The following is a 14,058-nucleotide window of genomic DNA, read 5'->3' as shown; positions in this document are numbered from 1 at the left end:
CAAGCTGGGACTCATGCCATGGTGACTTCGGGAGCATGACTGGAACTTGGGGGACTCGGGGGACTCATAGTCTTGGTCAGTGCTTCAGATGCCCGGCCTGATTGCTAGCTCAGTTTCTGTCCGACAGTGTTCCAGGTGGGATAAAGACCTAGGTAATGTATAACCTTTGGGTAAGGAGAACACGGGCCTAGATATAGGTAGCTGAATAAATGGTTCTGTTATATATCAGAGGTCCATGTGTTCACCTAAGAGTCACCCCCAGCTGGGTATCATAGAACATGCCTGAATGATGCCTGAAGGATCGTATGAGATAAAGGTTAGCCTATATAGTCTATATAGTAGTTCCAAGTCTAGGCGATATAGCAAAACCTTGCCTCGAAAACAAAAAAAGCATCTCCAAGCAGCACAAAAGAGTGGTTGGGAAAGGAGAGACTGGGCCTTGATGAGATCACCAAGATGGCATGGAAAATATAAAAGGGAAGCCAAACATGGGAGTGCATGCCTGTAATCCTAGCACTTGGAAGATAGGCAGGAAAATGGGCATTTAGAGCCATCCTCAGCTATATAGCAACTTGGGTTACATTCAATCCTAATCCCGTCTTGAGGGAAAAAAATGATTATTAAATTAATTAAATGCGGAGGCTCACCTCTTTTTTTTTATTTTCAAGACAGGGTTTCTCTGTGTAACAGCTTTGGGTGTCCTGGAACTCACAGAGATCCACCTGCTGCTGCCTCCTGAGTGCTGGGATTAAAGGAATGGTCACCACATCTGACTGAGGCTCTCGTTTTTATATCTATTATTATAACAATTTTTAAATGATAGTATTTCATGCTTATGTTACTGTAATAAAATTATTTTCAGCCAGGTGGTGGTGGCGCACGCCTTTAATCCCAGCACTCGGGAGGCAGAGGCAGGCAGATTTCTGTGAATTCGAGGCCAGCCTGGTCTACACAGCGAATTTTGGACCAGGCAGTGAGAATCTGTCTTTAAAATATATATAATTAGAAATATTCTTTTTTATTTTAGTTTTTTTTTTAGATTTATTTATTTATTATGTATACAAAATTCTGCCTCCATATATGCCCACATGCCAGAGGAGGGCGCCAGATCTCATTACAGATGGTTGTGAGCCACCATGTGGTTGCTGGGAATTGAACTCAGGACCTCTGTAAGAGCAGCCAGTGCCCTTAACCACTGAGCCATCTCTCCAGCCCTTTATTTTAGTTTTTTGAGACAGGGTTTCTCTATAGCTTTGGAGCCTCTCCTGGAACTAGTTCTTATACACACAATTTTCAGGGAAGAAAGATGAAAGAAATTAGCTATGCTAGGAAATTTATGACGTTTCTTACTTGTCCCCCAAAGTCATTTTATTTTTAGTTTTTTTTTATTAAATGTACATGTATGTGTATGCCACGTGCATACAAACGCCTCTGGAAGTGCGAAGAGAGCATCAGATCCCCCTGGTGCTGAAGTTGCAGGCCTTTATGAGCCACCTGCCATGGGTGCTGGGCCCCAGACTCGAGTCTGCTAAGAGCAGCAACTGCTCTTCATCACGGAGCCATCTCTCCAGCCCCTCATTTCTTTGTTTTTGAGGTCGGGTCTTGTGTAGCCCAAGCGGTTGTCAAACTTGAATTCCCCACGTGCCCAGAACTGGCCTTGAACTCCCCATTTTCCTCCTCCCACCCTTCCACGTGTTGGGGTTCACAGGCATGCGGCACTACCCGGGCCATCTTCCCTCCGGCGTGTCCTAAAAGCTGCTTCTTTTGAAATCCCATGTGTGTGCTGGGATTGAACGGGAAAGCCAGGATGCTTCCTTCCTACAGCCGTCTTTGATTATATTGTGTCCGGGCCTCTCCTCTTAATCCTCCTTTGTTTTTGCAGCCTGAGGAATCCTATTTTTCCATCTCTTACAGTAGCCCTGAGACGGCCTTCGCCGCCCTTCTCCGGCTCGCCTGTCTCCTCTGAGTCTCTGGAGATTCAGAATGGCACAGTACTCCAGATTTGGCTGCATCGTGGTTCTCTGCAAAGGGATAATCTGTTGTGTTTTGTTTCCAAAAAGCCTTCACGAAGGTCCTTGGCCCACTGCTATTGGATGTTTTGGCCTTGGCAGCATACTAAGCCGATGTCTTCTGGGAGGCATAGAGGGTTTCTCCCTTCTCTGTCCTGTCTTAGTCTGCCTCATAGTGCCTTGCCCACAGCCGTCGTTTAGTGAACAGCATTAGGATCACTTTCCCGCAAATGGGAAGCTGTAATAGACGCTCACCCACCTGCCTTTTAGTTATTTACTTCGATCAGCTCACACCGTTCCTTATGACGGAGAATGGATTTGGGGGCATCTGTGAAATTGAACAGTTAATCAGTATGTGCTTCCTTATACAAACAACTTTTGTTGTTGTTTATTTTTTATTTATTTATTTATTTTTTTTTTTGAGACAGAGTTTCTCTGGGTAACAGCCCTGGCTTTCCTGGAACTCACTCTGTAGACCAGGCTGGCCTCAAACTCAGAGATCCACCAGCCTCTGCCTCCCGAGTGCTGGGCTGAAAGACGTGCTCCACCACTGCCTTCACACCCCATGCATTGTTGAATACCTCTGATGTACAACCTTTGAGTGGGGTGAGAGCATCTTAACATCTCAAATCCTGGCCTTTGGCTTCCCTAATGTTGCTGTAATTTTGTCCCAGTTTGGAAGAACTCTGAGTGGCTAGAAGGGCACAATCTTCTGTTGGTGAACACATGCTGCTCTTCCTGTCGCTAGTCTTGTCTCCTAAAACCCTCAACACAGGGGCACATAAATCACTCAGGGACCTAGGAAAATGCATACTCTGTGTGTGTGTGTGTGTGTGTGTGTGAGAGAGAGAGAGAGAGAGAGAGAGAGAGAGAGAGAGAGAGAGAGAGAGAGAGAGAGGAGAGAGAGCTTTGTGGAAGCCAGAGGTTAACATTGGTATCTTCCTCTATCACTTCCCACCTTTATTTTCCTTAGTGAGCCTGGAGTTCCGTGAACCTAGACTGGCTGCCCAACAAGTCCCAGGGCCCTTCCTGTCTCCATCACCTCTCTCAGCACTTCCTGTCTCCAATGCCCCCCTCAGCACTTCCTGTCTCCATCACCCTCCTCAGCACTTCCTGTCTCCATCACCTCTCTCAGCACTTACTGTCTCCATCACCTCTCTCAACACTGTTGATCTAAACTCAGATTACTTGTGCTGACCCAGCAAACCTTTTATCCACCAAGCCCCAGACCCAGAAAGTGCAGATTCTGATTCACTGAGTCTGGGTGGTTTGTTCGTTTCCCAGGTGATTCCAATGGGCAGCAAAATTTGAGAAGTATTGCCTTTTTGTTAAGTGACGGAGATTAAAGGATGCCAGAATTACATAAAATACTGAGCGAACTCTGAAGACTCAGGGCTGGAATGGACAATGTGTCAGCTATGGAGACTGAACCAGATGCCACCCAGATGTTAGAGCGCACAGATCCCTGTGATCCTCAACAGCAGGGGGCTTTATGTCAACCTTTCCCACCACGATACTGGGTTTCCCAGATGTTGTGACCCCATGACAGGGAACATGAGTTGAGGGATGGAAGAAGGGGCGGGGATAAAGCCCCCACAAAAAATAAAGGCTTGGAATCCCCCTTAGGATAAAGCCTAAGGATTCTGTTCCATTCCCCTAACACTTAAAGGGAACGGCTTTATGCCAAATACTCTGCCAAGCTCCAGGGACCCTGGCATATGAGCCAGGCATGAGTCTGACCTTGATGGAGCTAACAGGGGATGAAGCGGAATGTTTCTAGTATCGGAGAAACTCTAGGGATGTGCCGTGGTTATGGCAGAGTTCTGAGATATCAATGAAATTTTCCTAAGCTTTCCAGCTGGGTCTTGCAAGATGAGTAACAGTTTTCCAGGTAGCTATGGAGTGGGGAGAAGAGAACACTGGGTTTCCTCCTGTGGGGAATAGAGGCCCGTGGAATAATCTGAGCAGAGGAGAAGCTGTTTAGGCTTGTGGTTTTGGAGGATGGATAACGGAAGAGGGAACTGAGGCTGTCGGAGCCCATGGGTGGTCCAGACACACCTTAGAGATTTTAGTGAGGTCAGCAGGCATCAGGAAGGACAAAAAGGAGACAGTGATGTAAATTGCAATCAGGAGCATTTAATGATGACATATAATCACTGGCCATTTATGGGGGTGAGTAAGGTGTAAGGCTGTGCTAAAGCAAGCTGCCAAGGGCACCGAATTTCAGGGTGATGCTCGTTATAACCTTGAACTGAGAGGAGTCAAGATGAGTTAGGTCTATGACACAGTGATGGACTAGATTGTGAGGGAATCATCCAGGGGTGCAGAGGGCTATGGTGTGGCATCAAGGATACCCAGCCCCTCCATAGCCCCTTGCTCTCTCCTTTGTCTTTGTGACTGCATAGGTCTGACGCGAGGTTCCCGCCTCTCCATCTGGCCTGGCTTTGCTCAGTGTCCACTATCATGTTGCACAACTCAGCTTCTGACCTCCCTGCAGCATCCTTTAGCCGCTGGCCTTCCCTGAAACCAATGATGCGATGCTCACAGGTGGCTGCCCACTCCCCCAGCCTGGCAGCATCCCCAGGTCTGAGAGCCCTCAGACATGTCAGCTGGTTCCACCGGGAAAAATTCCAGTGGGGCAGCAGCCAATTTCTTCCAGTGGTTCAAGGTGATGTCAGCCTTCCAGGAGGCCAGCAATGAAATCAGAGGGCAGTCGTCTGCCCTGGGAAAGTGCCCTCTTATTGGCAGTAATGACAGTGCATCTTATGGGGTCAGACTTTGTGCCAGTCCAGGTGGGGTGGGGGCTTTCACACAGCATGGATCTCAGTGAGGCTGGGGACGTGGTGTGTGGATCTCTCCTCTCTGTTATTTTCTGTCTCGTCATTTGGTACATGGGGAGGAAGGAGGGAGCTCCTGGCTGTTGAGGGTTCTGTCAGCCCCTGTGTTTGTGAGCCATGCAGAAATGAAGTGAGGTTCTGATACTGTGGCTGAGGGGGAGGGCATGGCTTGCTGGGCCTTCAGCTTAGTGGGCAGAGCAGGAGTTTTGTAGGTTGTGTCTAAAGCACAGGTAGCCGCTGGGGCCTCATTTTGTCCCCTGTTGCTGGGGACTCTCTCTCTCTCTCTCTCTCTCTCTTGGGTTGTTCTGATTTCCTCAGCAGCCCAAGATTAGACCAAGATTTCCTGCTGCCCCAGTGATGAGCTGTCTTCCTGAGTCAGGAACCACGCAGTCCAAGGGCTGGGCTGCCCAGTGGCTGCCTTTTCTCCTCCTGCTGCATGCCATCTGGAGCCTGGTTGCCAGGAATAGATTGCCACCCACCCTCCTCACAGGCATGGTGACCCAGCCATTCCTTCGTATCCATAGCAAAGAGATCGGGCGCCTTATATTCATTCCTTAAGGATCCTGTCCACAATGTAAGCTCTGTGCTGCTGCTCTAGAGGCTGGAGGAGGAAACTCAATCTCCACTGACGGCTACAAGGCTCCTTCTGGACAGGTCTTACGTCCACTCCTAGAAGGATCACAGGAAAGGGGAGCAGAGTCTCTGCTTTGTGGTCCTTCTTGGAGTGGAAGCAAGAGGATCAGGAGTTTAAGTTTATCCTTGGCTCTGTTACATGAAGGAGGAGAGAGAGAGAGAGAGAGAGAGAGAGAGAGAGAGAGAGAGAGAGAGAGAGAGAGAAGATCTCTTAAGTGGTCAACAGGCATGATGTCACATACATGCAATCCCAGCACTCTCGTGGCAGAAACAGGAGGATTGCCACAAGTTCCAGGCTAGCCTGATCTACATATAGGTTAACCTGATCTATTTAATAAGTTCTGGCTATCCAACACTACACAGTGAGATCCTTTCTCAACAAATCAAAACAAAAAACAACAAAAGCAACCAAACCAATAAAGCTACGTGTGGTGGTTCACACTTGTAATCCTGGCCATCCTCTACTGCATAGAAGGGTTGAGATTAGTCTGAACCACATGTGACTCTGTGACCAACAAACAAACAAAAACCCCAAATTGTTATGCCATGGACCATTGCCAGTCCATCTCTGAACCCCATTGTATCCTCAGGCCATGGAGAGCAAGCTACTCATCGGCGGAAGGAACATCATGGATCACACCAATGAGCAGCAGAAGATGCTGGAACTGAAGCGACAGGAGATTGCTGAGCAGGTGAGGCTGCTAGACTTCAGGTTCCAGGAAGCGTGTGACCTTGAGGTCGTGTGTGGGGTAGACTGGGCTGGGAATCCTGGAATTAGAACGTCGAGAACCTAAGCTAAGTCACTTGGATTCCATGGGTCTGCCAGCTCAGCGTTTTCTCTTCGGGTGAGAAGAAGGGGTGCCTCTCCCCACAGTTAGCCTCCACGAGACCTCTGGGCCTTCCCTGCCAACTGTGTGATTATTTCCTAAGTCATCAAGTTAGTTTCCAATCAGCTGCGATGCTACAGGTAATGTCCCCAGGGTATGCCTGCTCTTAGTGCTGGGGTCTCCATGCACACAGGCTCACACCTGGCATAGTTGTGTTCACTGAAGTTGAAAAGAGGGGTCCTGTGTCAGGCAGAGTGAGCCAGCCCCTGTGCTCTTTAGCCTCCTTCAGTGGGCCTTGCTTTCCTGTTGTGACCTCCTTGCCGTGCCTTGCCCTAGAAACGCCGCGAGCGGGAAATGCAGCAGGAGATGTTGCTCCGAGATGAGGAGACCATGGAGCTGCGTGGTACCTACTCGTCCCTGCAGCAGGAGGTGGAGGTCAAAACCAAGAAACTCAAGAAGGTAAGACGAGCGGCAGGGTAAACAAGGCGCTGCCTAAGAGTTGGCTGCTCAGAGAGGGTGCCTCAAAGGCCCCTTCCCACTGCCCAGTCCCTGAGCTATATATACTGCCTGGGCTGATGGGGCGAGGGACAACCAGGGGGCGGGAGTCTGGTGTCAGGGTGGTTGTCGTTATGGTCATGGTTAACTTCTCTACTTTGAATGTCACCATTGAATCATAGCATTCAAGGACCTGGTCACCAGGATCCTGAAAATTCATGGAAAGATGTGACCTGGGATGGGGGTTTAGGGTAGGAAATTCCAGTGTGTACTCAGGGAAGAGCCAGGAGCGCCCCCAGGATTATTGTTGTGACCGCCTCAGAGCTGACCAGCCCAGGCCCAGTCCCTGTAGCGGGCACTAGAACATCACTCAGCTAGGAGGGAAATAGGAAAGCCGTTGCAGGCTCCCGTGCCCTCACTCTTGGGAATTTCTCAAATAGGTGGGAGTGGGGTGGGTTACCTTCCCAACCCACTCAGCCCCTAACCCCAGCCCTCCAAAATGAGACATGGGTCCTGGCTACCCTCACCCCCAAACAGGGTTTCTCTGTAGACCAGGCTGGCCTTGAATTCGGAGAACCACCTGCCTCTGCCTCTCTAGTGCTGGGATTAAAGATGTGGACCAGCACTGCCTGGCTTGTCTCCACTCTTCTTTTGGCCAGTTATGACCGTTTATTCAGCCTCTCCTGTGAAGAGAGGATGTTAGGCCAAAATTTCCCTCAGCTCTCTTTCAATTTAAACACTTCAAGAGAGAGAGAGAGCGTGCAGGTAACAGCTTAAGGTTTCAGTGGGTGGGAGGGACCAAGCCACCACGGGGAGGTGGGACAGAGGTAGCCCTTGAAATAGCCCATCCTGATTGATAGTGATGGGCAGCCATTCTGAGCTCATTCTGAGCCTAGGCCTGTGAAGCCCAGGCTCGGGGGTTGGTGCCTGACCGAGCAGCCTCTGAGCCCCACCTGTTTGTGTCCAGCTCTATGCCAAGCTGCAGGCGGTGAAGGCTGAGATCCAGGACCAACACGAGGAGTATATCCGTGTGCGGCAGGACCTGGAGGAGGCGCAGAATGAGCAGACCCGGGAACTCAAGCTCAAGTAGGGCTGGCTCCTCTTCTGGTTCTGGGTACCCGTGTCTCCCCAGATTCCTCAGGGCCTCTCTGAGAGATTCTTCTGAAAGCTATATTTTGATAATCTACTCACTTAAGTGTCCATTTTTTTGAGTGCTTGTGGTTTTTTGGTTGTTTGGTTGTTTGGTTGGTTGGTTGGTTTTTCAAGACAGGGTTTCTCTGCGTAACAGTTCTGACTGTCCTGGAACTCTCTGTAGAACAGGTTGGCCTTGAACTCACTGAGATTCATGGGCAACTCTGCCTCCTGAGTGCTGGGATTAAAGGTGTGCACCACCACTGCCTGGCTTGAGTTTCTGTCTTTCTTTCTTTCTTTCTTTCTTTCTTTCTTTCTTTCTTTCTTTCTCTCTCTCTCTCTCTCTCTCTCTCTCTCTCTCTCTCTCTCTCTTTCTTTCTTTCTCTCNTCTCTCTCTCTCTCTCTCTCTCTCTCTCTCTCTCTCTCTCTCTCTTTCTTTCTTTCTCTATTTCTTTCTTTCTTTCTTTCTTTTGGACAGGGTCCTACTCTGTAGCTCAGGCTGTCTGGGAACTTTCAGCAATCCTCCTGCTTCAGCGCCCCAGTTGCTGGGTTGCCAGGTGTAGGCCACCTTGCCCAGCTTGTATGTCTCATGTGGTGGCCACGGTATGGCATTGGGGAGTTTTTCCTCTGTCAACGCCCCCTTTTTGAAACTGGGTCTCTCACTGAACCTGGAGCTCATGAGACAGGCCAGCTCTTAAGTTTGCTCCACTTCCTCAGTCTGGTTTGATGGCTCTGCCTTCCTCTGCCAAAGTGTAGGCTGAGCACTGGTCAAAATAACTCAAAAGGCCCCAGGCCCACAGTCTTTGCATTAGAAATAGTGGTCTTCGAGGTCCATTCTTTTTCTTTTATTTTAAATTTTTTTGGAGGGTGTGTGTTTTGAGACAGGGATTCTCTATGTCGCTTTGGAGGCTGTCCTGGCACTTGCTCTGTATACCAAGCTGGCCTCGAACTCACAGAGATCCTCCTGCCTCTGTCTCCACCACTGCCCGACCGACAAGTTCCATTATTTCTGTAGGGATGGCATCCCTTCCCCGCCTTCCCCACCTTCTCTGATGCCTTTGTGACGGAGTCTCTCCCTCCCCTTCCCATTTCTGTCTGACTCCTGCTCCCAGGTACCTCATCATTGAGAACTTCATCCCCCCTGAGGAGAAGAACAAGATTATGAACCGGCTCTTCCTGGACTGTGAGGAGGAGCAGTGGAAGTTCCAGCCCCTGGTGCCAGCTGGAGTGTGAGTCCCTTCGGCCCTTTGTCTGGACCTAGAGATTTATGTGCTTCTCCTGGGGTTGTGGGTGGCAAGGATCTTGGACCCTGTCTCCAGAAAGACAGATGTTTGGGGCTTGAGGCGTGCACATGGAGGATGGATTTCCCAGGCTCTAATCCTGTGTGGGGTCTCCATGAAGGAAGTATTTCACCGGTCTGGGATGCGAAAGGAGCCTGTAGGAGGAGGTGCGTGTTGGGGAACTCACTTCGGTTTCCAGTGTAGTAGCTCTGGTGTCATAGTTGGCTACTTCTGGTGGATACACAGTTGCAGAAATAGCAACAATTTTAATGTTTGCCCAGCTCTGCTCTCTCTGGTCTACACAGACAGAAGGTAAGTGGCACATTGTCTGAGCTTATGGTCTGGAGGGAAAGACTGAGAAGTACAAGACGGGGGCACCAAAGAGGCCTGATCCTAGCTTCTCGGCTGGGTGATTCAGCAATTCCACCTGTTTCTACCAGGGAGCCCTTGGGTGCAGCCGCGTCAGTTAGCTGGGTGTGCAGCGCCCTCTGCTGGTATCTGTGTAGAATGAGGTTGACTATTCAAACCTACCAGAGTGCTTTACCCAGCTGGACCAAATCTGTATATAGATAGCAATGGAGGGACAGGACTTCTCTGGATTCTTTACTCTCTGTATCCTAGGGGTGCTACTATCACGCAAGGCAGCAGCCTCCTCAAGGCAGGAGTGGACACTAATAGGAGGTCTGTAGCGCCTCAACGCATTACATGTCCGTTTAAACTGTCGGCTTTCTGAAAGTGTGGACCCCACGTCCCCAGATGTGCTGCCAGTTGGATATAGCAAATTTACGAGTAATGGCTTTTCAGTGGTGGCATTTTGCACTTTTTTTTTAATTTTTCAAGACAGGGTTTCTCCGTAGCTTTTTGGTTCCTGTCCTGGCACTAGCTCTTGTAGACCAGGCTGGCCTCGAACTCACAGAGATCCGCCTGCCTCTGCCTCCCGGGTGCTGGGATTAAAGGCATGCGCCACCATCGCCCGGCTTCCGTTGCCCTTCTTAAGCAAAGAAAGTCTCAGAAGGACAGGGTTCTTCTCTTTGGTATTGGACACCCTGAAGCTAGTCTTTCCTCCAGCACTCTGGGCTGTTAGTTCGCCTTTATGTACTGCTCTTTGTTGTGGCTGTGTTTTCTTTCTTTTTTGAGATGGAATTTCATGTAACCAGGCTGTACATCTCGAAGTAATCCCATGATCCCCTTTTCCTCTTTATGTAGTTTAGGCTGACCTAGAACACCGGGTCCTCCTGCCTCTGTCTCCCAAATCTGGGATTTTAGGCTCGAGCCACCATTCTTGGATGATTCTGTTTTTGAGACAGGCTCTCACTAGGTAGCCTAGGCTAGCCTTGATCCTAGTCTCAACCTTCCCAGGGCTGGGTTTGCAAGAATGTGCAACCACATCCAACTGTGACGATTTTTTTCAATTCTTTCTTTAACTTATTTTACATCTTTCTGTGTATGAGTGTTTTTTCTGCCTATCTATCTGTACATCATGTGCTTCCTTGGTGCCCACAGAGACCCTAAGAGCATAAGTATAGGCCCCCTTGTGACCACTGTTTTGGTGCTAGGACTCAAATCTGGGTAGAGCCGTAGCCAGTGTTTTTAACTACTGAGCGGTCTTTCCAGACCCTTTTCTTTGTTCTTTCTTTTTAATTTTGAAAGCACTTGGTGGTTAGAATAAAAAGAAAAGAAAACAATTCATCATTGAAGTCCCAGTTGTGACTGTGAGCCCACAGAGAACCCCAAAGGGTGGGCCGAGGGCAGGGAGTGGTAGCTACCTCCCCTACCCCAAGCCTCAGATCTGCCCCATTATATCTGCTTTCACAACTGGAGGCGGGGCGGGGCGGAGGGGGGGTCGTGGGGGGTAGGGAAGGCCTTGAACGTGGTTTTCCTGTCACTGGGATGCTCTGGAATCCGAGGCTGTGGAAGGAACCCCCTCCTTTCCTTCCCTGTCTGCTCCCGCAACTCCCAAACGTGCCTGGAGCCGGCTGAAAACACAAAAGCCCGGTCTCCCCGGAGCGCCTGCGGATCATGGGGCATTGTTCTTTGCTCCGCTCAAGTGTTGGCTTTGCTGGGGCCTGTGGGATTCTGGGCTGAGAACACTGAAGACTGCACAGAAAGGAAAGACATTGTTTGGAGGGAATCACCTAAGGTCATGCTGTCCCCTTGGAAAGCTTTTGTTAGAAGGGGCCTCCCTCTAACATATGAAGGACGACATCACCCCCACCCAGCCCCCTCTCCAAAGCAAGCAGCCATTGTTACCGTGGGACAATGTTTAGACATGCCTATGTCAGCTTATTTGGGAAGTCTGTCCCCTATTCCTTTTCTCCTTTCTGCCTCTTTCACTATCATAATTTTGGTTGAAGTTGCCTTGAAAGCAAAATTTTTGCATATTCTGGCTGTTTTATAAGCACACATTTTAAATTTTAAATAAACTTTCTTTTTAGGGCTGGAGGGATAGCTCAGTGATAGGGCATTTACCTAGTGTATCTGAAGGCCTGGGTTCAATTCTACTACAAAAAAAAAAAAAACCCAAAACTTCAAGTGTTGACTGTACTTAAAGAAAAAGTATCTCCTAAGGGTGTTCTATCGGCAGTGGCCCTTCGCTCTTAGCTTATACTCCACAGCGTTGTATTGTGACGAGAACTTTGGCCTCTGCAAGCCCAGTCATGATAAATTCTTTGCAAAGTCATCACAATACAGCTGAGAACACTGAACTTGGGTTGAAAACAGTCTGAGTTTGGGGTCTTGTGAGATGGCTCAGCCGCAAAGGCACTCACTGCTAAATCCGAGGACATGAATTCAGTTCCTGGAACTCACACTGTAGAAAGATAAAACCAACTTCCCAAATTCTCTGACCTCAACGTGGATGCCGCGGCTCATATGCTTGCAGACTCACATAAATAAAATGTAATATGTATTTTTTTTAATTTTGAATTTTGGGGTATATATATTAAATATATATATATATAATTTTGGGGTATATATATACATATATATTAAAGATTTACTCAGGAGGATGGCACCAGATCTCATTACAGATGGTTATGAGTCTGGGTGCTGGGAATTGAACTCAGGACCTCTGGAAGAGCAGGCAGTGTTCTTAACCTCTGAGCCATCTCTCCAGCCCCCTAAAGACCATTCTTTCTATGTTTCTCAGGAGTTCCCCGATCTCCTGGCATCAAAGGATTGTTTTCCCTTAGCTCTTGAAGCATCTGGTACCACAGGCACATGCTGCCATGTTCAACTTTGAGACATGCTCATTATTTATGTATTTATTTATTCATGTATTTCTGTTAGCCTTTTTGCTCTGTAGCCCTGGTTGGCCCTGAATATAGCCTATAGTTCAAGGTTGACCTTGAACTGACCCTCCTGCCTCTGCCTCCCAAGTGTCACCCCTAACCAGAGAAAACTCTTTTGTTTTGTTTTGACTTTTGTTTTTTCAAGACCAAGCTTCTCTGTGTAGCCCTGACCACCTGGAGCTCACTCTGTAGACCTGGCTGGCCTCAAACTCACAGAGATCCACCTCCCCCTGCCTCCTGAGTGCTAGGATTAAAGGTGTGCACCACCACTGCCCGGCTGAACCTGACTTTCAGTCAGTAAAATGGAAATAATACTGTCTGCCATGCAGAGCTGTGAGGCTTCCCTGAGACAAGTGTGGAAGGTTCCGGGCCTGACCCAGTCATAAAGGTTTGTGCAATATTTAGGATAGAACCCAGGGTTTCGTGCGTGCTCGGTAAACTCTGCCAACTGAACTGGTAGTCCCAGCCAGCTCCCATCTCCCTCCACTTTGCTTTAATTTTTTGAGACAGGGTCTCCTGTAGACCAGGCTGGCCTTAGACTTACTCTGTAGCCAAGGATAACTTTGACCTTCTCAGCCTCCTGCTTCTACCCTCTGAGCACCAGGCCACAGGCATGAGCTACCTACCACACCTGTCTCCAGATTCCAGTTTCACAAGAGCATTCTTCCCATCCCACAGGGGGAAATAAAGGTAAACTGAGTTTTCTAAATCTTGGTAAGACTGTTCCTCAAGTCTTGGCATGCTCACATACCAAGCACATGGCAGCTCACAGCTGTAATATTAGTCCTCAGGAGGATCACCTCATGTTTGATGTTAACCTGGGCTACACTGTAAATTCCAGGCCAGCCTGGGCTACATTAAGACCTTCTCTCACAAAAGTATATGTGTGATAGGGGACCATGAGATGGCTCAGCATATAAAGGCACTGGCCACCAAGCCAGATGACTGGCGTTTGATCCTTGGGACCACAGTATAGGGGGACAGACCTTCTCCCATAAACTGCCCTCTAACCTCCACACTGGTGCCCTGACACTTGACATTTGTGCTCTTACCCCCAAATAAATAAATAGTTAAAATTATTTTTAAAGTGTCGGACAGTGGTTGTGCAGAGGCAGGCGGATCTCTGTGAGTTTGAGACCAACCTGGTCTACAGAGTAAGTTCTAGGACAGCCAGGGATACACTGAGAAATCTTGTCTCAAAGAACCAATAAACAAACAAACAAACAAAGTGAGACTTCACAGGCTTGTGAGAATTGAGAGGAAGAGGAGACAGGAGAGTGCAGACGTGCAGGCAATGCAGCGAGGTGGGCACGTGAGCTGTGGAGAAAATGTGACCAGATCACAGAAAAGGCCCATCTGTTGCCCTGGGTGTGTGTGGAGGATGGGGGGAGCACACCAGTGATGCTGGATTGCCCTGGGTAGGTGTGGAGGACCACAAGGAGCACACCCAGTGATGCTGGATTGCTGTGTGTGTGTGTGTGTGTGTGTGTGTGTGTGTGTGTGGAAAACCAGGGTAGGGGGAATACACCCAATGATGCTGGATTGCCCTGGGTGTG

At 48.9% G+C, this 14,058-nt stretch overlaps 1 protein-coding gene across 2 annotated transcripts in view; it reads left to right on the top strand.

The window, feature by feature from the left end:
* Kif3c (kinesin family member 3C) overlaps nt 1–14,058 on the top strand; it is a 45,507-nt gene that overhangs the window by 21,425 nt on the left and 10,024 nt on the right. For both annotated transcript variants that reach the window (XM_050125859.1, XM_050125858.1), the window contains 4 exons: nt 6,070–6,171; nt 6,643–6,765; nt 7,769–7,887; nt 9,045–9,161. In XM_050125859.1, coding sequence (XP_049981816.1) covers nt 6,070–6,171; nt 6,643–6,765; nt 7,769–7,887; nt 9,045–9,161 — 461 coding nt within the window. The remainder of the gene's footprint in view (nt 1–6,069; nt 6,172–6,642; nt 6,766–7,768; nt 7,888–9,044; nt 9,162–14,058) is intronic.

This window comes from Alexandromys fortis, unplaced genomic scaffold (genome assembly GCF_014885135.2).
Source record: "Alexandromys fortis isolate MF-2015 unplaced genomic scaffold, M_Fortis_MF-2015_v1.1 scaffold_252, whole genome shotgun sequence".
Lineage (NCBI taxonomy): Eukaryota > Metazoa > Chordata > Mammalia > Rodentia > Cricetidae > Alexandromys > Alexandromys fortis.
This window is presented reverse-complemented; position numbering and strand designations above follow the sequence as displayed.